Source organism: Staurois parvus, unplaced genomic scaffold (genome assembly GCF_062004578.1).
Source record: "Staurois parvus isolate SC_StPar_1 unplaced genomic scaffold, SC_StPar_1.0 ptg000092l, whole genome shotgun sequence".
Taxonomy (NCBI): domain Eukaryota; kingdom Metazoa; phylum Chordata; class Amphibia; order Anura; family Ranidae; genus Staurois; species Staurois parvus.
Window position 1 is genome coordinate 2,238,937 of NW_028317888.1, and position 24,682 is coordinate 2,263,618.

The 24,682-nt window shown below is 47.0% G+C and overlaps 1 protein-coding gene across 1 annotated transcript in view; it reads right to left on the reverse strand.

Annotated features, from left to right (window-relative positions):
- The window catches only part of LOC149468115 (uncharacterized), a 368,056-nt gene that overhangs the window by 100,308 nt on the left and 243,066 nt on the right, over positions 1–24,682 (reverse strand). Inside the window, 1 exon segment of the mRNA XM_089670677.1 lies at positions 218–742. Coding sequence (XP_089526803.1) covers positions 218–742 — 525 coding nt within the window.

Below are 24,682 nucleotides of genomic sequence, written 5' to 3' on the forward strand. Positions count from 1 at the left end.
GTATATCTGAGGTGTATATCAGGGTGTGCTTCTTCCCCACATGAGAGCTGGGATGTCCAGCAACATTCATCTAGAAGACATTTCCCGCACTCAAGGCACTAATACACCTCCAGGGTTGTGTGGGACCCCTGATGTACAGGAAGACAGGACTTCAGTGAGGAACATTTCCCTCACTCAGGACAAGAATACGGCTTCTGCCCTGTGTGAGATCTCTGATGTCTGTAAAGACTGGACTTCACTGAAAAACATTTCCCACACTCAGGGCAGGAATACGGCTTCTCCCCTGTGTGAGATCTCTGATGTGTGTAAAGATGGGACTTATCTAAAAAACATTTCCCGCACTCAGGACAGGAATACGGCTTGTCCCCCGTGTGAGATCTCTTATGTTTGGAAAAACTGGACTTATCTGAAAAACATTTCCCGCACTCAGGACAGAAATACGGCTTCTCTCCTGTGTGACATCTCTGATGTGTGTGCAGACTGGACTTCAATGAATAACATTTCCCACACTCAGGACAGGAATACGGCTTTTCCCCCGTGTGAGATCTCTGATGTCTGTAAAGATGGGACTTCTCTGAAAAACATTTCCCACACTCAGGACAAGAATACGGTTTCTCCCCCGTGTGACATCTCTGATGGATGTAAAGAATGTGCTTCAGTGAAAAACATTTCCCGCACTCGGGACAGGAATACGGCTTCTCCCCTGTGTGAGATCTCTGATGTTTGTGCAGACTGGACTTCTCTGAAAAACATTTCCCACATTCAGGACAGGAATATGGCTTCTCCCCCGTGTGAGATCTTTTATGCACATTAAGATTGTATGTAGAACTGAACCTCTTCCCGCACTCAGTACAGGAGAAGCTCTTCCCTGTTGGAAGGCCGGCCCGGTCCCGCACAGTCTGAGGTTCCTCAGGATACGAGGAATCCGATGGTCCATCTACACTGGGTGGTGCCGGATGGACATTGGAGGGAGCCGGGTTTTCTCCTGGACTATACTGTGTGATGTCCTCATCTTCTACTTTCCAGTCTGGAGACAAAGTGAGACAATCCTCGGAGGTTTTCCTCATCTCCCGGCCATGGACTAAAATACAAAGACAAAGAGGATTACTAGACAGGAGCCGATTGGTTCCCCCAAACCAGGACTCCGCCCACATCACGCAGCTTGGTCTCTGAGGAGCTTACAATTCCACCCTCAAGGGAACTAGGAAATGGCTCCTCTGATCTCCTACCAGGTCATTTCTTTATTCATGGACCTTAGTCAGAGAGTGAGGAAACAACCAGAACTGTCTTTTATAGGAGGGACAGTGATGAGGGGATTATAGGACGAGGGTCCCCACCCCCTCTATCACTCATCACCATCTTCCCAACACAAGAAGTACTGCACTTCCTTATTTAGTCCATGATTTAGTCATGAAGAACAGCGGGCTGAGCCCCACCAGAGGTCAGAGAGTGAGGATGGGGGGAGTACAACCAAGATGAAGACTGGACTGATCCTGAAGACCACCATCATTGGGGTATTGACTCCTCCCTCATTATCACTTTCTGTTTAAGGGTCCAAAGTTGGAGGATGTTATCACATTATTATCACCATGTAAAAGTCTGTGCTCCAATCACATCATCCGATATAAAATGTCCAGCTGGAAGGAAATGGGGGGAACAAAAGAGAATCCATATTATGTGTATATATAGCAGTGGGGGGAGGGGGAGAGCAGAAATCAGGACTATGTAATGTACAACATAGAGTATATAGTGCAGGGGTCAGGAGTATGTAATGTACAACATAGAGTATATAGTGCAGTGGTCAGGAGTATGTAATGTACAACATAGAGTATATAGTGCAGGGGTCAGGAGTATGTAATGTACAACATAGAGTATATAGTGCAGGGGTCAGGAGTATGTAATGTACAACATAGAGTATATAGTGCAGGGGTCAGGAGTATATAATGTACAACATAGAGTATATAGTGCAGGGGTCAGGAGTATGTAATGTACAACATAGAGTATATAGTGCAGGGGTCAGGAGTATGTAATGTACAACATAGAGTATATAGTGCAGGTGTCAGGAGTATGTAATGTACAACATAGAGTATATAGTGCAGGGGTCAGGAGTATATAATGTACAACATAGAGTATATAGTGCAGGGGTCAGGAGTATGTAATGTACAACGTAGAGTATATAGTGCAGGGGTCAGGAGTATGTAATGTACAACATGGAGTATATAGTGCAGGGGTCAGGAGTATGTAATGTACAACAGGGTATATAGTGCAGGGGTCAGGAGTATGTAATGTACAATATAGAGTATATAGTGCAGGGGTCAGGAGTATGTAATGTACAACAGGGTATATAGTGCAGAGGTCAGGAGTATGAAATGTACAATATAGAGTATATAGTGCAGGGGTCAGGAGTATGTAATGTACAACATAGAGTATATAGTGCAGGGGTCAGGAGTATGTAATGTACAACATGGAGTATATAGTGCAGGGGTCAGGAGTATGTAATGTACAACAGGGTATATAGTGCAGGGGTCAGGAGTATGTAATGTACAATATAGAGTATATAGTGCAGGGGTCAGGAGTATGTAATGTACAACAGGGTATATAGTGCAGAGGTCAGGAGTATGAAATGTACAATATAGAGTATATAGTGCAGGGGTCAGGAGTATGTAATGTACAACATAGAATATATAGTGCAGGGGTCAGGAGGATGTAATGTACAACACAGAGTATATAGTGCAGGGGTCAGGAGTATGTAATGTACAACATAGAGTATATAGTGCAGGGGTCAGGAGTATGTAATGTACAACATAGAGTATATAGTGCAGGGGTCAGGAGTATGTAATGTACAATAGAGAGTATATAGTGCAGGGGTCAGGAGTATGTAATGTACAACATAGAGTATATAGTGCAGGGGTCAGGAGTATGTAATGTACAACATAGAGTATATAGTGCAGGGGTCAGGAGTATGTAATGTACAACATAGAGTATATAGTGCAGGGGTCAGGAGTATGTAATGTACAATATAGAGTATATAGTGCAGGTCACATGACAGTTGTATACAATGGATGGCTTAATTTTTTCCCAAAAGAAAAACAAAAATTTTGAAAAAAAAAAAAACACGTTTTTCTTTGTTTCTGTTATAAAAGTTTGCAAATAAATAATTGTTCTTCATAAATTTAGGCCGAGATGTATTCTGCTACATGTCTTTGGTGAAAAAAACCCAAATTAGTATTTATGATTTAGTCTGAAGGGAAGTTATAGAGTTCACAAACTATGGGAGATATCTGAAAATTGATCGATCCTGAAGTACTGAAGGCCAATCTAATTTCTAGAGGTCTAAGATTGTCAGGACAGTACAGATATCCCCCAAATGTCAGGACAGTACAGATATCCCCAAATGTCAGGAGGGTACAGATATCCCCCAAATATGTCAGGAGGGTACAGATATCCCCCAAATGTCAGGACTAGAGATGAGCGAATCGAAGTAGGCGAAGTGGAATTCGAGTCGAATATTGGAAAATTTTCGATTCGCGCCGAATCCGAAAAATAGCCTACTTCGGACGCGCGAATCGAAATTTTTCCTAAAATGGCGGCGGACATGTGCGGCGACGGAGCGGGGATGTCTGGGAAGGCGCGCAGACAAGGCGCGCTGACCCATAATGCATTCCTTAATGACATGTGATCGCATTAGCCAATCAGCAGCCAGCCAGCCAGCACTGTGTAATGGTCGAGCTATAAATAGCGGCCATTTTAGAATTCTTCATTTGCCTCCAGTCATTCAAGAGAGGCAGACCGCTCTGTACTAGGGACAGAGTTAGGGCCACAGAAACGTTACTTGGGGACAGAGAAACGTTACTTAGGGACAGAGAAGCATTACTCAGGGACACAGAATTGTTAATGAGGGCCACAGAATCGTTACTTAGGGCCAAAGAAACGCTAGTTAGGGCCACAGAATTGTTACTCAGGGACAGACAGAATTGTTACTGAGGGCCACAGAACTGTTACTTAGGGCCACAGAATTGTTACTCAGGGACAGACAGAATTGTTACTGAGTGCCAGAGAATTGTTACTTAGGGCCACAGAAACGTTAGTTAGGGCCACAGAATTGTTACTCAGGGACAGACACAGAATTGTTACTGAGGGCCACAGAATTGTTACTTAGGGCCACAGAAACGTTACTCAGGGACACAGAACCGTTACTTAGGGCCACAGAATTGTTACTCATGGACAGACACAGAATTGTTACTGAGGGACACAGAATTGTTACTGAGGGACACAGAACCGTTACTCAGGGACAGACACAGAATTGTTACTGAGGGACACAGAATTGTTACTGAGGGCCACAGAAGCGTTACTTAGGGCCACAGAATTGTTACTCAGGGACAGACACAGAATTGTTACTGAGGGCCACAAAATTGTTACTTAGGGCCACAGAAACGTTACTCAGGGACACAGAACCGTTACTTAGGGCCACAGAATTGTTACTCAGGGACAGACACAGAATTGTTACTGAGGGACACAGAATTGTTACTGAGGGACACAGAATTGTTACTGAGGGACACAGAATTGTTACTGAGGGACACAGAATTGTTACTCAGGGACAGACACAGAATTGTTACTCAGGGACAGACACAGAATTGTTACTCAGGGACAGACAGAATTTTTACTGAGGGCCACAGAAATGTTACTTAGGGCCACAGAAACGTTACTCAGGGACAGACACAGAATTCTTACTCAGGGACAGACACAGAATTGTTACTGAGGGACACAGAATTGTTACTGAGGGACACAGAATTGTTACTGAGGGACACAGAATTGTTACTCAGGGACAGACACAGAATTGTTACTCAGGGACAGACAGAATTGTTACTGAGGGCCACAGAAATGTTACTGAGGGCCACAGAAACGTTACTCAGGGACAGACACAGAATTGTTACTCAGGGATAGACACAGAATTGTTACTGAGGGCCACAGAATTGTTACGGAGGGCCACAGAACCGTTACTTAGGGCCACAGAATTGTTACTCAGGGCCAGACACAGAATTGTTACTGAGGGCCACAGAATTGTTACTTAGGGCCACAGAAACGTTACTCAGGGACACAGAACTGTTACTGAGGGCCACAGAAACGTTACTTAGGGCCACAGAATTGTTACTCAGGGACAGACACAGAATTGTTACTGAGGGACACAGAATTGTTACTCAGGGACAGACACAGAATTGTTACTGAGGGACACAGGATTGTTACTCAGGGACAGACACAGAATTGTTACTCAGGGACACAGAATTGTTACTCAGGGACAGACACAGAATTGTTACTCAGGGACAGACACAGAATTGTTACTGAGGGCCACAGAAACGTTACTCAGGGCCACAGAAACGTTACTCAGGGACACAGAATTGTTACTGAGGGACACTGAATTGTTACTGAGGGACACTGAATTGTTACTGAGGGACACAGAACTGTTACTGAGGGACACAGAACTGTTACTGAGGGACACAGAACTGTTACTTAGGGCCACAGAAACATTACTCAGGGACACAGAATTGTTACTCAGGGACACAGAATCGTTGAATTAAAGAGTATGTCAGACAACATGCAGAGGAGTGGCAGAGGAGGCAATGTTTTAGGAGCGAGCAGACGTGGCAGCAGAGAAAGGGGTCGAGGCAGCACTATTCGCAGCCAGAGGCTAGTGCTCCCGGTGTCATCCAGTACAGTGAGGAAGAGCTAACAGAGGGCGGTCAGGAACGGGGGGAGACATCCGACCTCTTCAGCAGCCAGGCGAAGAAGTAGTGGCGAGGAGAGTGGCTCGGTAGCCGGTCTAGAGACAGGTCTGTCTCCTGACCCACACGCAGCCGAGGGGGCTAGTAGTGAGGCGGAGACCCTAATTGATGATGATGAGGCTGATCGCACTTGGCAGCCTCGTCGTCATCAGGCTATTGCTTCCGCATCATCAGGAGAAGAGGGTGGCAGCTTGGCAGCGAGCAAAACAGTCGGTGGGTTGTCTCCATCGCCACACTCTGCCATGTGCCACTTTCAGGTCTCCTCACACACTGCTGGTGTGTTGAATTTTTTGACATAGGGTGCTGGCAGATTACGGGCCTCCCATAGCTGCTGCCAGGCCCCTAATCTGCCATGGGCCCCTATATACCGCCTCCTCATGCTGCTGCCAAGTCCAGAGTCTCTCATGGGTCCCTGTACGGCCTCCCATTGCTGCTGTCTCCATCGCCACACTCTGCCATGTGCCACTTTCAGGTCTCCTCACACACTGCTGGTGTGTTGAATTTTTTGACATAGGGTGCTGGCAGATTACGGGCCTCCCATAGCTGCTGCCAGGCCCCTAATCTGCCATGGGCCCCTATATACCGCCTCCTCATGCTGCTGCCAAGTCCAGAGTCTGTCATGGGTCCCTGTACGGCCTCCCATTGCTGCTGTCTCCATCGCCACACTCTGCCATGTGCCACTTTCAGGTCTCCTCACACTGCTGGTGTGTTCCATTTTTTGTCATAGGGTGCTGGCAGATTACGGGCCTCCCATAGCTGCTGCCAGGCCCCTAATCTGCCATGGGCCCCTATACCGCCTCCTCATGCTGCTGCCAGGTCCACAGTCTCTCATGCCATGTGCCACTTTCAGGTCTCCTCACACTGCTGGTGTGTTGAATTTTTTGACATAGGGTGCTGGCAGATTACGGTCCTCCCATTGCTGCTGCCAGGCCCCTAATCTGCCATGGGCCCCTATACCGCCTCCTCATGCTGCTGCCAGGTCCAGGCGAACGTAGTCACACAGGGGAGGAACTTCTCAGTGTAATGAACAGAGAAATCGACAGATGGCTGTCTCCGCGCAAACTGAAAATCGGAACCATGTTGACCGACAACGGAAAGAACATGGTGTCTGCTCTGCGTCAAGGAAGGTTGTGCCATGCGCCATGCATGGCTCACGTGTTCAATCTGGTTGTCAAGCGGTTCCTAAAATCCACCATCCCACTGCAAGACATCCTTAAAATGTCACGTAAACTTTGCATGCATTTCAGCCATTCCTACACCGCAAAGCACACCCTCCTTGAGCTGCAGCGGCAGAACGGAATTGCACAGCATCGCCTGATCTGCGACGTTGCAACAAGGTGGAATTCAACCCTACACATGTTAGACCGCCTTTACGAACAGCGAAAGGCCATCACCGATTTCCTGATGTTACAAGCGGATAAAGGTACTCCCCTGTGTAACTTCGATGTCAGCCATTGGCAGCTCATGCGTGACACCTGCCGCTTGCTCAGGCCCTTTGAGGAGGCCACGCTATTCGTGAGTCGGCAGGACTATGGGATGAACGACATCATTCCTCTGTTGCACGTCCTGGAACAAATGCTGTTAACAATGGCTGGTCAGGGTGCGGTAGACGTGGCGCACAGATCTCAACGCCACATGACCCCTGTGGGGGCAGGACAGGAAGAAGAGGAGGAGGTAGAGGAGGACATTTGTGCTCAGGAATTATTGAGTGAAATGGGTGGTTTTTCCACTCAGTGGACAGGAGTGGAGGAGCAGGAGCATCTGGTAGAGGAGGAGGAGACAGAGGACCCAGACGCACCGTGGCAGTATGCTGTGGAGATGGAGGCAGGGAGTCCCTCGCATTCCTTGGCACAAATGGCCCATAGCATGCTCGCTTGCTTGCGTAGCGACAGCCGAATAATAACCATCAGACAGAGGGATGACTTTTGGCTGTCCACCTTGTTGGACCCTCGCTACCGTTCAAAAATGGTGGCCTTTTTCACACCTGCTGAGAGGGAGGCCAAAATAACGTACTATAAAAACCACCTATGTAGTCAGTTGGTCTCTGCCTTTCTGCGCCAACGTCCATCCTCAGACACTGTGGGCCCTGTGCGCTCGTGTTCCGCTGCCATGGCAGCAGGGGAGGGGTGGGGTGGTAGGAGCAGTGGCAGCTCCACCAGCAGCGGCTGCCTCAGTCTGCAGTCGATGATGAGTAGCTTTCTTCACCAGCGCAGTGAGGAAACTACTAACCAGCCGCAGCAGCAGCAGCATCAGGTGGACCTGGAGCAGGACCTCAAACAACAGGCTTGGGCCTACTTGGACAGCACCCTGCCAACCGAGGTAGACAATCCCCTTGACTACTGGGCAACAAAACTTGACCTTTGGCCCCAACTAGCTGAATTTTCCCTTGAAAGGCTGTCATGCCCGGCCAGTAGCGTGGCATCGGAGCGCGTGTTTAGTGCGGCAGGAGGTATTGTAACTCCGCGGAGGACACGACTGTCCACCCAAAGTGTGGAGAGACTCACGTTTGTGAAAATGAATCATTCGTGGATTAGTCTGGATTTCAAACCACCAGTTCCTGACACAACTGACTAAATCCGCCATGAATCATGCCCCAAACATGTGCCACTTTCAGGTCTCCTCACACTGCTGGTGTGTTGAATTTTTTGACATAGGGTGCTGGCAGATTACGGGCCTCCCATAGCTGCTGCCAGGCCCCTAATCTGCCATGGGCCCCTATACCGCCTCCTCATGCTGCTGCCAGGTCCAGAGTCTCTCATGGGTCCCTGTACGGCCTCCCATTGCTGCTGTCTCCATCGCCACACTCTGCCATGTGCCACTTTCAGGTCTCCTCACACACTGCTGGTGTGTTCCATTTTTTGTCATAGGGTGCTGACAGATTACGGGCCTCCAATTGCTGCTGCCAGGCCTGTAATCTGCCATGGGCCCCCGTACCGCCTGGTCACGCTGCTGCTGGGTCCACAGTGTGACATGGGTCCCTGTACCGCCTCCCATTGCTCCCACTCTGCCATGTGCCACTTTCAGGTCTCCTCACAGTCCTGCTGGTTTCCATTTTGTCATAGGTTGCTGTATGGCCTCCCATTGCTGCTGCCTCCACCGCCACACTGTGGCTCCACACTCTGGTTTTGGCCCCGTGACTGGCCAAATGAGTGAAGTGTGCGGTGATTCTAAGATCGACGGCACTCATCTGCATGTCATACTGACTGACAGTATTATTTCTCTTCCCCAGCAGACTCCAAGGGCATTTAAATTAAAGGTACAGTGTTCTGCACTAATATTAAGTCTCTCTGAAGCCTAGAAACACCCTTTTATAAGTTAAATTCACAGCGAATATATTCGACTCGAATCGAATATTGTCCACGAATTCGCCGAATCAGTCGAATCGAATTTTTGAATACTTCGCTCATCTCTAGTCAGGACGGTACAGATATCCCCCAAATGTCGGGACGGTACAGATATCCTCCAAATGTCAGAACGGTACAGATATCCCCAAATGTCAGGATGGTACAGATATCCCCCAAATGTCAGGACGGTACAGATATCCCCCAAATATCAGGACGGTACAGATATCCCCCAAATGTCAGGACGGTACAGATATCCCCCAAATGTCAGGACGGTACAGATATCCCCCAAATGTCAGGACGGTACAGATATCCCCCAAATATCAGGACGGTACAGATATCCTCCAAATGTCAGAATGGTACAGATATCCCCAAATGTCAGGACGGTAAATATATCCCCCAAATGTCAGGACGGTACAGATATCCCCCAAATGTCAGGACGGTACAGATATCCCCCAAATGTCAGGATGGTACAGATATCCCCCAAATGTCAGGATGGTACAGATATCCCAAAAAATTTCAGGACGGTACAGATATCCCCCAAATGTCAGATAAGTACAGATATCCCCCAAATGTCAGGACGGTACAGATATCCCCAAATGTCAGGACGGGAAAGATATCCCCCAAATGTCAGAATGGTACAGATATCCCCCAAATGTCAGGACAGTACAGAAATCCCCCAAATGTCAGAACAGTACAGAAATCCCCCAAATGTCAGAACAGTATAGATATCCCCCAAATGTCAGAACAGTACATATATCCCCCAAATGTCAAGACGGTACAAATATCCCCCAAATGTCAGAACGGTACAGATATCCCCCAAATGTCAGAACGGTACAGATATCCCACAAATGTCAGGACGGTACAGATATCCTCCAAATGTCGGGACGGTACAGATATCCTCCAAATGTCAGAACGGTACAGATATCCCCAAATGTCAGGACGGTACAGATATCCCCCAAATGTCAGGACGGTACAGATATCCCCCAAATGTCAGGACGGTACAGATATCCCCCAAATGTCAGGACGGTACAGATATCCCCCAAATGTCAGGACGGTACAGATATCCCCCAAATGTCAGGACGGTACAGATATCCCCCAAATGTCAGGACGGTACAGATATCCTCCAAATGTCAGGACGGTACAGATATCCTCCAAATGTCAGAATGGTACAGATATCCCCAAATGTCAGGACGGTAAATATATCCCCCAAATGTCAGGACGGTACAGATATCCCCCAAATGTCAGGACGGTACAGATATCCCCCAAATGTCAGAACGGTACAGATATCCCCCAAATGTCAGAACGGTACAGATATCCCCCAAATGTCAGGATGGTACAGATATCCCAAAAAATTTCAGGACGGTACAGATATCCCCCAAATGTCAGATAAGTACAGATATCCCCCAAATGTCATAACAGTACAGATATCCCCCAAATGTCAGGACAGTACAGATATCTCCCAAATGTCAGGACAGTACAGATATCCCCCAATTTTTACTTTGGGTACAATGTTGTATGATCGCGCAGTTGTCATGCAAAGTGTGAGAGCGCTGAAACCTGAAAAATGGCCTGGGCAGGAAGGGGAAAAAAGTGCCCGGTATGGAAGGGGTTAGTGGGGTACCCCAAGGTTCAGTGTTGGGACCCCGACTTAATAATATATTTAAAACAATATAGGGTCTGATATTAAAAATCCCAAGGGGGATATGATCTCCATGTATAATACATAAGGGGGATATGATCTCCATGTATAATACATAAGGGGGGATATGATCTCCATGTATAATACATAAGGGGGGATATGATCTCCATGTATAATACATAAGGGGGGATATGATCTCCATGTATAATACATAAGGGGGGATATGATCTCCATGTATAATACATAAGGGGGGATATGATCTCCATGTATAATACATAAGGGGGATATGATCTCCATGTATAATACATAAGGGGGATATGATCACCATGTATAATACATAAGGGGGGATATGATCTCCATGTATAATACATAAGGGGGATATGATCTCCATGTATAATACATAAGGGGGATATGATCTCCATGTATAATACATAAGGGGGATATGATCTCCATGTATAATACATAAGGGGGATATGATCTCCATGTATAATACATAAGGGGGGATGTGATCTCCATGTATAATACATAAGGGGGGATGTGATCTCCATGTATAATACATAAGGGGGGATGTGATCTCCATGTATAATACATAAGGGGGGGATGTGATCTCCATGTATAATACATAAGGGGGGGATGTGATCTCCATGTATAATACATAAGGGGGGGATGTGATCTCCATGTATAATACATAAGGGGGGATGTGATCTCCATGTATAATACATAAGGGGGGATATGATCTCCATGTATAATACATAAGGGGGGATATGATCTCCATGTATAATACATAAGGGGGGATATGATCTCCATGTATAATACATAAGGGGGGGATATGATCTCCATGTATAATACATAATGGGGGATGTGATCTCCATGTATAATACATAAGGGGGGATGTGATCTCCATGTATAATACATAAGGGGGGATATGATCACCATGTATAATACATAAGGGGGGGATATGATCACCATGTATAATACATAAGGGGGGATATGAACTCCATGTACAATACATAAGGGGGGATATGATCTCCATGTACAATACATAAGGGGGGATATGATCTCCATGTACAATACATAAGGGGGGATATGATCTCCATGTATAATACATAAGGGGGGGATATGATCTCCATGTATAATACATAAGGGGGGATATGATCTCCATGTATAATACATAAGGGGGATATGATCTCCATGTATAATACATAAGGGGGATATGATCTCCATGTATAATACATAAGGGGGATATGATCTCCATGTATAATACATAAGGGGGGGATATGATCACCATGTATAATACATAAGGGGGGGATATGATCTCCATGTATAATACATAAGGGGGGGGATATGATCTCCATGTATAATACATAAGGGGGATATGATCTCCATGTATAATACATAAGGGGGATATGATCTCCATGTATAATACATAAGGGGGGATATGATCTCCATGTATAATACATAAGGGGGGATATGATCTCCATGTATAATACATAAGGGGGGATATGATCTCCATGTATAATACATAAGGGGGGATATGATCTCCATGTATAATACATAAGGGGGGGATATGATCTCCATGTATAATACATCACTTGAGCTCCTCCCTCACTGACAACAACCTTCTTGACCCTTTACAGTCTGGATTTCACTCTCTACACTCCACTGAAACTGCCCTACTAAACCTCACTAATGATCTACTAATTGCTAAAACCAATGGCCACTACTCCGTACTCATCCCAACCAATGGCCACTATTCCATACTCCTATTACTTGACCTCTCTGCAGCTTTTGATATGGTTGACCATCCACTCCTCCTCAAAAAACTCCACTCTCTTGGCCTTCGAGACTCCGCTCTCTCCTGGTTCTCCTCTTACCTATCCCAATGCTCCTTCAGTGTTACCAATAACTCTGCCTCCTCCTCACTCCCTCTCTCTGTAGGGGTCCCTCAAAGTTCTGTCCTTGGGCCCCTGCTCTTCTCCATCTACACCTCCTCCCTTGGTCACTTGATAAACTCCCATGGCTTTAAGTACCATCTCTATGCTGACGACACACAAATCTCTCTTTCTACTCCTCACCTCACCCCTTCAGTCTCCTCCTCACCTCACCCCTTCAGTCTCCTCCTCACCTCACCCCTTCAGTCTCCTCCTCACCTCACCCCTTCAGTCTCCTCCTCACCTCACCCCTTCAGTCTCCTCTCGCATTACTAACCTACTAAGTGACATATCGGCATGGATGTCACTCCACTTCCTCAAACTCATTCTTTCCAAAACTGAGCTCTTAGTATTCCCCCCAGCCCGTGCCCCCTCCCCTGACTTCTCCATCAAGATCAATAATACAACCATCAGTCCCTCCCCTCATGCCAGGGAACTAGGTGTAATCCTAGACTCCCATCTGTCCTTTCAGTCCCAAATCCAATCACTGTCCAAATCTTGTAGACTTCACCTCCGCAACATCTCCAAGATACGCCCGTTCCTAACCTCGGAAACCACTAAGCAACTTATTCACTCCCTTGTTATATCTCACCTTGACTATTGTAACTCCCTCCTCATTGGCCGACCTCATCGCAGGCTATCCCCTCTTCAGTCTATCATGAATGCTGCTGCCAGACTCATCCACCTTACTAACCGTTCTGTATCTGCACCCCTCTCTGCCAATCCCTCCAATGGCCTCCAATCATTGTCCTCCACCCCTCTCTGCCAATCCCTCCACTGGCCTCCATTCAGTGTCCTCCACCCCTCCCTGCTAATCCCTCCACTGGCTTCCCATTGCCCAATGGATAAAATTCAAAACATTAACAATAACGTATAAAGCTATTTATAACTCTGCCCCAAATTACATCAGCAATCTTGTCTCCAAATATCACCCAAGCCGTACTTTCCGCTCCTCGCAAGACCTCCTGCTCTCTAGCTCCCTTGTCTCCTCCTCCCATGCTCGTCTCCATGACTTCTCCAGAGCTTCCCCCATCCTGTGGAACTCTCTACCCCAATTTATCACACTATCACCTACTCTGCCCACTTTCGGCAATGTCCGAAAAACCTCTCTCTTCAGGGAAGCCTATCCTGCCCTCAGCTAATACTGGAATCTTCTACTCTTCCAACCAGTCCATCCCCCACAGTTACTACCTTTTGTACCACTAGCCCCTCCTTCCTAGATTGTAAGCTCCCAGGATCAGGCCCTCCTAACCCTCTTGTATTGAACTGTATTGTTGCTGTATTGTCTCCCATTATATTGTAAAGCGCTGAGCAAACTGTTGGCGCCATAAATCCTGTATAATAATAATAATAATAATAAATGACCCACCTGTGCTGATCTCTGTAGGAGTGTCCTCCTCTATAAATGTCCCCGTTATTCCATCCTCCTCCATAGACTGCTGATCATCCCTCACATACGCCTCTTCTTCTTCTGCTTTCACCTCAAATTCTATATCGATTGGATCTCCACAATAAATCAAGGAAATGAGAGAGAATATCATCTGTAAAATATAAGGTCACAAAAAAAAAAAACTCCACACATTGTCTCTATGAGTCCATGTTCTAGATGCTCCGTCCCACCAACCTTGTAATGGTGAGGGATGGTGTGACCTTCCTGTGTGGAATCCCGGGAATACAGAGGACGGGGACATCTCTCTGGTGGGTTCCTGGTATTAGGTGGCTCCATCATATCCTTGTGTCCTTCTGAAAACTCCTCCATCACTCCATACTCCTCATCCTCCTCTTTATACTCTTCTTTAACATCAATATTCTCATCCCCGAGGATTCCACTCTGAAAGATATAATAAAACATTCATTGTAACAAACATGCTGTGTATAAATCACAACTACCAATAATTGTCATCATCTACCTGATGATGGTGAGGGATGGTGTGACCTCCCTGTGTGGAATCCCGGGAATACAGAGGACGGGGACATCTCTCTGGTGGGTTCCTGGTATTAGGTGGCTCCATCATATCCTTGTGTCCTTCTGAAAACTCCTCCATCACTCCATACTCCTCATCCTCCTCTTTATACTCTTCTTTAACATCAATATTCTCATCCCCGAGGATTCCACTCTGAAAGATATAATAAAACATTCATTGTAACAAACATGCTGTGTATAAATCACAACTACCAATAATTGTCATCATCTACCTGATGATGGTGAGGGATGGTGTGACCTTCCTGTGTGGAATCCCGGGAATACAGAGGACGGGGACATCTCTCTGGTGGGTTCCCATGACTGGATCCATCTGTAGGAAACACACACACTGACTGAATCCATTGTTTCTATGTGTTTATCAGATGATGGGGGATCTAGGTGGATCCTCCGTACTGCTCTCTCCTTTACAATAAAGTCTCCTCTTACCCGGTGATGTGAGGGGCGGCTGATTGTCCATCATGACGTCCTTGTAGAGATCCTTGTGTCCTTCTAAATATTGATATGTATCATCAACATGTGTGTATCATCATCTGCTGGAGATAAAAAAAAACATCACAGTGACAATGGAGGAAGAGGACGGACATGACGGGGGGGTTACTGGGTGTAAATAGAACATAACATCTTATTACCTCCTCTGCTGCCAAATCCACCAATGTCTCCGATCTGCTTCACACCATATGGAACTTCCTGTCTTTATTCCAGATGACTTCCTGTCTGTTCCTGACATCACTTCCTATCAGTACCTGACATCACTTCCTGACTGTACCTGACATCACTTCCTATCTGTATTCCATAGAGAAGTCCTGTCTGGGTAGTAGAAATGTGATCCCCATCTTGTGGAGTTTAGAGGAACTGCAGCCCCGATAAACGTCCCCTAACCTCTTGCCGAACAGCCACTGCATTAAAATGGTGGCAGGGTGGCACGGCTTTTTTTTAAAACGTGCTCCACACTCCCAAGGTTTTTCTCGGGCAGGGGGGGTGTACGCACGCCCCCGCCAACTCGCGGCTGTCACCATTTGATCCCTGAGGGATCAATCATTCAGTTTCAGCCAGTGATGTCCGGCTGAAATCGGATGATCGGTCCCTGTCCTATCCTGTCCTTTGTTGACAGTTACAGAGGACAGGAAATTATGTCATTCTTCTCTGCCTGGACACATTCCTTCCCAGAGAGAGAAGACATACAAATCGTAAGTAAAACAGCACATACCCACAGTTAGAACACACCTAGGTCACATTTAACCCCCTGATCGGCCCCCCAGTTACCCCTTCACTGCCCTGTCACCAGTGTCATTGATTACAGTGAACAGATTTTTCTGATCACTGTATTAGTGTCACTGGTGACTTCAGATAGCATTAGTGTCAGTTAGCGCCCCTCCCAGATAGCGTCAGATTGCCGCTAGTACACCAGTAATCACATTTGACCCCTTTATTGCCAGGAACACGCTCACTTGCACTCTAAACCTCCATTGCTAGTATAGTGTCTGAGCGGATCAATATCTTTGATTAGATACCAGCGTTTACACTACTATAGTATCCCCAAAAATGCAGTGTTAGCGGGATCAGCCCCGGCACCTGCCAACACCTGCCTTTATCCCCTACGCCCCCCCTTCTCCCCCAGCAAGTGCAGTGTCAGTAGATAACTGTCACTTGATATATTACACACAAAACCGTAGTGTTGGCAGAATCAGGCCTGATCTCTGTTAGCACTTGTCGGTAAATTTTTCGTAGCGGTTCAAGCAGTCCCTGACAGCCAGGCGCTCTTTTTCCCGTGAGTCGCACTAGGTACCTATAAATTTAGTGGCCAAAATGTCCAAGCAAAGGTACTCTAGTGACGAGGCCTACAGGATTCTGAGCATGTCAGGTGAGAGCGAAAGGGAAGACTCCCTGACAGAATCAGGCTCAGAATACGAATCTGTAGACAGCAGCGGCACCCTGACAGATCACTCAGATGACGGAGAAGAGGTCCCTGCTAAGGTCAGGTGTACCCAACCCCGTTTCTCAGGTTCTGAGGTGATACAAACGCATGATGACTCTCATATGCAGCAGAGTGCCAGTACTAGTGCCGCACTACCTTTTGGTGAAATGGCAATCACCAGCTGCCTAGTACATCCTGGTCTTTCACATACCAGCACTGCAGTATCACTTGGTGACATGGCGAGTCCCATAAGTGCAGTACAAGCTGGTGGGGTGGTGAGCACAAGTAGTGTCCCGCTGCCACCAAAAATTTGCACACAGGCCCGTAGAGCCCCTAGTATCCTTCCGGATGTGCTTGCAAATCCTGATTGGCAGCCCACAAATTCTGCAGCACCCGTACTTCCCCAATTCACTGCCCAACCCAGAATTCAGGTGGAAACAGCAAATTTAACTCCTCCCCTTGATTTTTTGGAGCTGTTTTTCACGGAAGAGCTCTATGCATTGATTGTGGATCAAAGCATTTTATATGCACAACAGTTTATCACCACCAACCCAAATTTAAACCTTGCCAGACTGTTCGCATGGAAACCTATTACAGTTTCTGAATTTAAGTTTTTTTTGGGCCTAAGCCTCCATATGGGCATTAATAAGAAAAATTAATTGCGGTTGTATTTGTCCACAGACCCGATTCATCATATGCCGTGTTCTCTGCTGCCATGGCCAGGCATAGATATGAGAATATAATGCGATTTACGCATTTCAATGACAATACACTCTGTCATCCTTGGGGTGACCCTGAATTTGACCGGCTCTACAAAATTTGTCCCCTTGTAAATCACCTTATCCAAAAATGTGCAGATATCTATACTCCCCACCAAAAAAATCTGTGTTGATGAGTCCCTCATTAATTTTTTAGGCCACCTTGCATTCAAACTATTTCTCCCCAATAAGCTGGCCAGATATGGGGTCAAACCTGTATATCAGACCTGTGATTTGGGGGGTTGGTGCTATCCTGGTATTTCAGGGCCCCCGAAACTGATAGGTAGTGAGGAAGTGAAATGAGGAAGTTATGCACCTTCAGGCTTTCAAAGGGATCATTGGATTTCAGGCTCCCTGTTATGGAGTGCCTGCTCCTTGTCCAAACCCCCCCGGTGCCTGTGTCTTTCCCGTGTCCCCTCACCCTCTCCTCATCCTGTTGCAGCCTTTGAAGATGGGCTGCACAGGATGAGGGGGGTCACCTCACCCCCCTGCCCCTTGTCACCTCCTCACATCCTCACGCAGCCTGTGAAGGCAGGCTGCGCAGGATGAGAAGGAAGTGACCCCTGTGGCGGACCTCACACCTCTATGGACATATAGACAGAGAGAAGTGACACCCCACTGAGGGATTCTGGTGCGGGGCCGCTAACCCGGCGCTGCACACCCCTGGTGAGTGCAGTGCAGGGCACGAGAGTTTCCCGCGACTGCACTCTCAGACAGACAAAAGCTCTCAAGAGTGTGGCCACTGTCAAGGGGCGTGCCTCATTGCCCGGCAACACGGCGTTGGGCTGGCCATTGCCGGGGCAACCTGGAAGCATCCCACACAGCTTTTAAAAGGCCAGCTTGAGACCAGGCTTGCTCTCTTCCTCCCGCTGCTGTCCCTGGGACCACCGTGGTCATGGGAGGTCTGGGTGGGGCCCGGGCCTCTGCAGGCATCCCCACTGTGTGCTCTGCATGAGCCCCCTCACCACAGGTCAGACCCCACGGCTATGACTCCTGCTGCTGTCCCTTGGGCCACTGCGGTTGTGGGAGGTCCGGGCGGGGCCCGGGCCTCTGCAGGCATCCCTGCTGAGCGCTCTGCATGAGCCCCCTCCTCAAAGGTCAGACCCCATGGCCATGACTCCCGCTACTGTTCCTGGCTGCTACGAGGACCCCTGCTGCTGACTGCTGGGCACTGGAGAAGCTGGCCACTGTGAGGGCCGCCGTCTGTTGCTGAGGGTCCCTGGGAAGCTGTCCTGTCTGCAGATAACTGGGTCCCTGGGAAGCCATCCCATCTGCTGATCATCGGGCCCCTGGGAAGCCATCCTGTCTGCTGATCGTTGGGCCCCTGGGAAGCTATACTGCCTGCTGACCGCTTTGTTCCCTGGAAGCTGCCTGCTGCTGAGCATCTGCAAGTCGCCTATCCCTCTGCAAGCCGCCTGCTGTTGAGCACCTGCAAGACACCTATCGTAAGTGTCCCTAGAAGCCATGAACTGTCCCTGTTGTGTGCACTGACCACCTGTGTCCTGAACTGTCCCTGTTGTGCGCACAAACTACCCGTGTCCTGAACTGTCTCTGTTGTGTGCACCGACCACCCGTGTCCTAAACTGTCCCTGTTGTGCGCACTGACCACCTGTGTCCTGAACTGTCACTGTTGTGCGCACAGACACCCGGGTCATGAACTGCCCCTACTACACGCCTAGACTACCCTTACTTGAACCATCCCATGGCGTGCCCAGAGTATAGCTAACTGTGATGCCCCTGAGTGCTTGAGCCATCGCTACCCGTTGAGTCCCCATGAGCCCGATGTCCCTAGAAAGCTGGGTGGGAACTGTGCTAGGCCAGACTCCACAGTTGGAGTCCCGTTGAGTCCCCGTGAGCCCTATGTCCATAGAAAGCTGGGTGGGAGCTGTGCTAGGCCAGACTCCACAGTTGGAGTCCTGTTGAGTCCCCGTGAGCCCGATGTCCCTAGAAAGCTGGGTGGGAGCTGTGCTACGCCAGACTCCACAGCTAAAGTCCCATTGGGTCCCCGTGAGCCTGTTGTCCCTAGTACACTGTGTTGAGGCCAGACGCCAAAGCCAAGGTCCCCTTGAGTCCCCGTGAGCCCGCTTACCGTGGGTGTCCCTACAAGCTGCATGTCACGGAGTGCCATGAACTGTCCTGATTGAGTGTCTTTCAGAGTTCAATAAAGCTTTGTGTGTTTCCCATCTTCTTCGTGGGTTCTGTCCTGCCTACGCTTCCGTTACATTCCCGTATGTAGTTAGGCTCCCAAAACATCTCACATGTGGTACCCCCATACTCGGTAGAAGTAGCAGAATGTATTTGGGGTGTAATTCCACATTTACTCATGGCTTGTGTGAGCAATATGTCATTAAAGTGACAATTTTGTGTAAAAAAAAAACTTTTAGAAAAAAAATAAATCTTCCATGGACTCAACATGCCTCTCAGCAGATAGCTTAGGCTGTCTTCTTTCCAAAAAGGGGTCATTTGAGGGTGTTTGTATTATCCTGGTATTTTAGCACCTCAAAAAATGTGATGGCAGTCAGAAAGTAAAAGCTGTGTAAATTCCAGTATCCATCCCATAGATTGTTTGTAGATGATATAACTTTCACACAAAGCAATTAATATGCAGTAATTGGGATTTTTTTTACCAAAGACATATAGCAAAATACATGTTGGCCTAAATTTATGACAAAATTTGAGTTTATTGGATATTTTTTATAACAGAAATGAGAAAATATAGTTTTGTTTTTTTTTCAAAGGATAGAGAATTAAAGTTCCGATTTCCAGAATCCCATCATTGGGAGTTTGGTTGTATGAGTTTGTTTTTGGAGTAGGTGGTAGAAGGTAGAGAGATGGGAGCTGGAAGGTGTAGAGCTGTTGAAGAGTGTTATGAGGCCCATGGGCTGAGTGTTCTCACACCAGTGCAGGTGAGGTAGCATATGTCTAATTCTGAGGAATTTGTAGAAGTCTTTCTGGTCCGGAAAATAAGTGAGGCTGGGATCCTGAAACGTTCTTATGTAAGTGTTGTTCAGCAGATCTTTGACAGAGTAAATGCCCTTTGTGTACAAGTTTACAGGCTGATATCTTCAGATAGGAGTTCCAAGGTGAGAAGAGAAGGCATTGCAGAACTTTTTGCAGTATGTCCAAAGAGGATTACGCCAAAGAGTTCCACATTCATATGATTGGTGTTTTGGTGTCCAGGAATTCTGGTCAATTTCTATCATTGCACCATGGAGAGTATTCTTGCCATCCACACTGCAGTGTAGTATGATGGCTGTAGGATGGAGGATAGGAAGTGTCGGTCTCGGGAGGAGAAATAAAGCACAGCGGATCATAGGTACAGATCTATCGAATTTGGACACAGCTATGCCAGCAGACTAAAAAAGAGAGCAAATGGCATAGTGATCCATCCCGGTTACAGTGTGTTTGTATCTATGATAAATGACAGGCTAAACCCACCTGGAGACTTTCTCCACACCTGGAGTGTGCTGAGTTCTTGGAGAACGTCTACACAGTGTTTCCAGATTGGCTTTATCACCCCAACGAGCTCGCTCCAGTTCATGGATGTCATCATTATGTTTGGAGGATCTCACCAGTCAGGAGCCTTTCCTGTCATCCTACATGTTCCCTTCTGAGGATTGTTCTATCCTTCCAAACAAATGTATGAAATCATGGATGAGTCCTCCTTCTATGTGATCTAGAAGATCTTCAATCACAATGTCTTTATGGATGAAGTGGATGGCCCAGTTTATATATTATTTATTGCTTTACAGCTTTATTCCCTCCAGGATTCATTCTTTATTTATAGAACCATTCAAGGAAGTGTTCTTACTTTGAGAGATCTCCACCACCATTCCTCTGTGACCATTACATCCTTGTCATTTATGTCTAACATCTTCATTATGAGTGGATTGATAGATATTTTTATACTTTAGCATGTAGTTTTGCATTTTCTTCAACAAAAAGATACATTTCGGAGGGATCTGTTTCACCTTTACCTTTTTTTCTAACTTGTATTCCGTGTCTTTAAGACTTTTATTTATGTAATAAAATATCTTTATTAAACAGTTGGCTGCAAATGATCTAGATTTATTTTTTCTTCTGTTCTTCTGATCTTCTGTGGTAGACCTGTAAGGTATATATTATACAGGAATTGTTATTATGAGACATTTTGGGGGGCTGCAGTTCTACTGAACTCCACAAGGTGGTGATCTCACTTAAACCCAGACAGGAAGTCTCTATGGAATACAGACAGGAAGTGATGTCAGGTACAGACAGGAAGTGATGTCAGGTACAGACAGGAAGTGATCTGCAATAAAGACAGGAAGTTACATGTTGCAGAAATAAGAGGAGACGTTGGTGGAAGTGGCAGCAGAGGAGGTAATAAGATGTTATTTCATATTTACACCCAGTAATCCCCTCCCATTATGTCTGTCCTCTTCCTCCATAGTCACGTCCGTCCTCTTCCTCCATAGTCCTGTCCGTCCTCTTCCTCCATAGTCACGTCCGTCCTCTTCCTCCATAGTCACGTCCGTCCTCTTCCTCCATAGTCACTGTGATGTCTTTTATCTCCAGCAGATGATGATACACACATATATAGTGTGGGAACCCAGATGAACCCCTTCAGGGGCAGAACATTCCCCCACTTCCGGGGCCGGAACATTCTCCTCATTGTGGAGATAAATTCTAGTAATATGGTCCTCTAAACAAACAGCACTGACAATAAATAGACAAGACAAGGACCATCCTGACCATACATGGCCTACAAAGGGCAATGATGACACTACACAGGCAGCCAATGGGCAATCATTACACTATGCAGCCAACACAATGATGGAGTGCCGGGGTCAGGAGTATGGAGCATAGAGCCCCTTACATTGCTGCTCAAGAGGAAGAATACATTCCAAATGAATGAAGAGTAATCACCACTGAAGTGCTATGTTCCCTCTTTTGTACATTGTGGAGGGTCTGGTTTGAATATGTCCAAATAAAGGTGATTTTATCAGATGTGCGGCCGGACTGATTTTTCTTCTCTACCAGGAAGAAAACATTCCCCAGCCTGCCATGAAAAATATATTCAATCATTGGTGTTGGAGGAAAAAAATGAGGGGTGTGAGGGATGAAGGGGAGTTGAGGGGCCTCCAAGGGGGTACTGAGGATGAGAGACTTTGGGACCCCTGAGGGTGTAGAGTAGATGGTGAAATCTGGGTTGATAGGGTTGGCAGGTAGCATGTCTCTGAGGGAAGAGAAGGTTGTTGGGCTCAGGGGGACTCTGAGGTAGGGAGGGGGGCTCTTGGTCTCCGATTGTCCTCCCACCTGCACTTACTTTCCAGACCTCCTTACAAAACTCCTACCAGGATAGGAAAGAAACCTTCACCTTCTTATCTCACTGGTCAAATAACATTTTCCAAGATACCAAGTGGAATGAAGAAGGGAAGTCTTTCACCCCTTGGTGGGAACTCGTTCTTAGAGGAGGTCTGTTGGTGAATTATCAACTAAAAGGTAGTCAGGGGTCAGTGCTGAACATCTTCAGGAGACACTCCAATACCTCCCATGACACAGGCTCTGGCAGTACCCGGTGCTGGAATTCAGAGCCCCAGGAACCCACCACCACTCTGTACAATGTTCTGTGTACTACAGTATACTTGGCAATAAAAAAAACAAGATCCTACCCCCTGCCATCCTCCTACCTACGCTGCGCTGTCATTGGAGGGAAGAGAACAGACTCCTCCCCCACAGCTCTCTACTCCACCAGCACCATCTTCCTGCTATCCCATCCAATCCCTTCTCATACTGCAGAGAGTGACAGTGACATCACTCCTGTCAGTCAGCAGGCTGCCACAGATTGGAGCCTTGCAGCCGGAGTTCTGCCAATTGTCCTGATTATCCAGCAACTCCAGCCAATAGTCAGCAAGTTCCCTTCCTGGACCTCATGATGAGCCGACATTGACCTCACAGCACTGCCTCAGAGCAAACAAGTCATAGGAAGGATCAGATTTATCATTCCTTGTCTGCAGATCTAAAACTCATCAAAACCAGTTCAGAGACCAAACAAACCCAACAGATTAAAGGGGATTTCTGATCCTGCAGGTCAAGAGGGTCCCGGGACCTCCAAAATGTAGCAAATACTAAACAGTCCCAAATAAGCATCTTCCCATGGGGGTGGTAGTTCTTCAATGTCCAGCAACCCTCCTATTCCCCCCTCACATCCACATCCTATTATTGTGTGACCAATACCATCCAAATCATTCTTACTTTCATTTCCCAAAGTTATCCATCTACAAGGAGACCTGTATAGATCACATGATGGCACCAATGAGGATGGAGGAGGACCGGAGTCACATGACTGAGAAGATACTAAACCTCACCCTGGAGATCATCTACCTGCTGACCGGAGAGGTGAGGAGGATTCTGGGAGGTCACATGACATCACTCTTATCTCTATTAATAAAACACAGACCTGACCAGAGAAGTGAGGAGGATTCTGGGAGGTCACATGACATCACTCTTATCTCTATTAATAAAAACACTGACCTGACCGGAGAGATGAGGAGGATTCTGGGAGGTCACATGACATCACTCTTATCTCTATTAATAAAACACAGACCTGACCGGAGAGGTGAGGAGGATTCTGGGAGGTCACATGACATCACTCTGATCTCTATTAATAAAAACACTGACCTGACCGGAGAGGTGAGGAGGATTCTGGGAGTCTAACATGATATTCCTATTGGTTCCTCAATACAGAGATTTGCTCTTCTGAAGTCAGGTGATCATATGACCATCACAGTGCCTCCATGTGACTCCCTAAACCCTGAGAGACACAACATGCAGAAGATTCTAGAAGTCACCAAGAAGATGATGGAGCTGCTGACAGGAGAGGTGAGCGGTGCCGGGAATTCTGGGACATTCTCCAGTAACAGACAAGGGATGTGTCTGGATGGTGACTGTATCATTGTGTGTGTCAGGTTCCTATAAGGTGTCAGGGTGTCACTGTCTATTTCTCCATGGAGGAGTGGGAGTATTTAGAAGGACACATCACCCCCCACCCTTCCCATCACCGATAAGAAGACACTTTAGAGGGACGGAGCTTCTAGAACATGGACTTGTGGACATAATGTGTGGATTTTTTATGTGATGCCACAATATTGAAGCTCATGTTTTACAGATGATATTTTCTCTCATTCTCTTGGTTTAGGGTGAAGATCTGATGTATATAAAAGTTGAGGTGAAAGCAGAAGAAGAAGAGGCGTATGTGAGGGATGATCAGCAGTCTATGGAGGAGGATGGAATAACGGGGACATTTATAGAGGAGGACACTCCTACAGAGATCAGCACAGGTGGGTCATGAA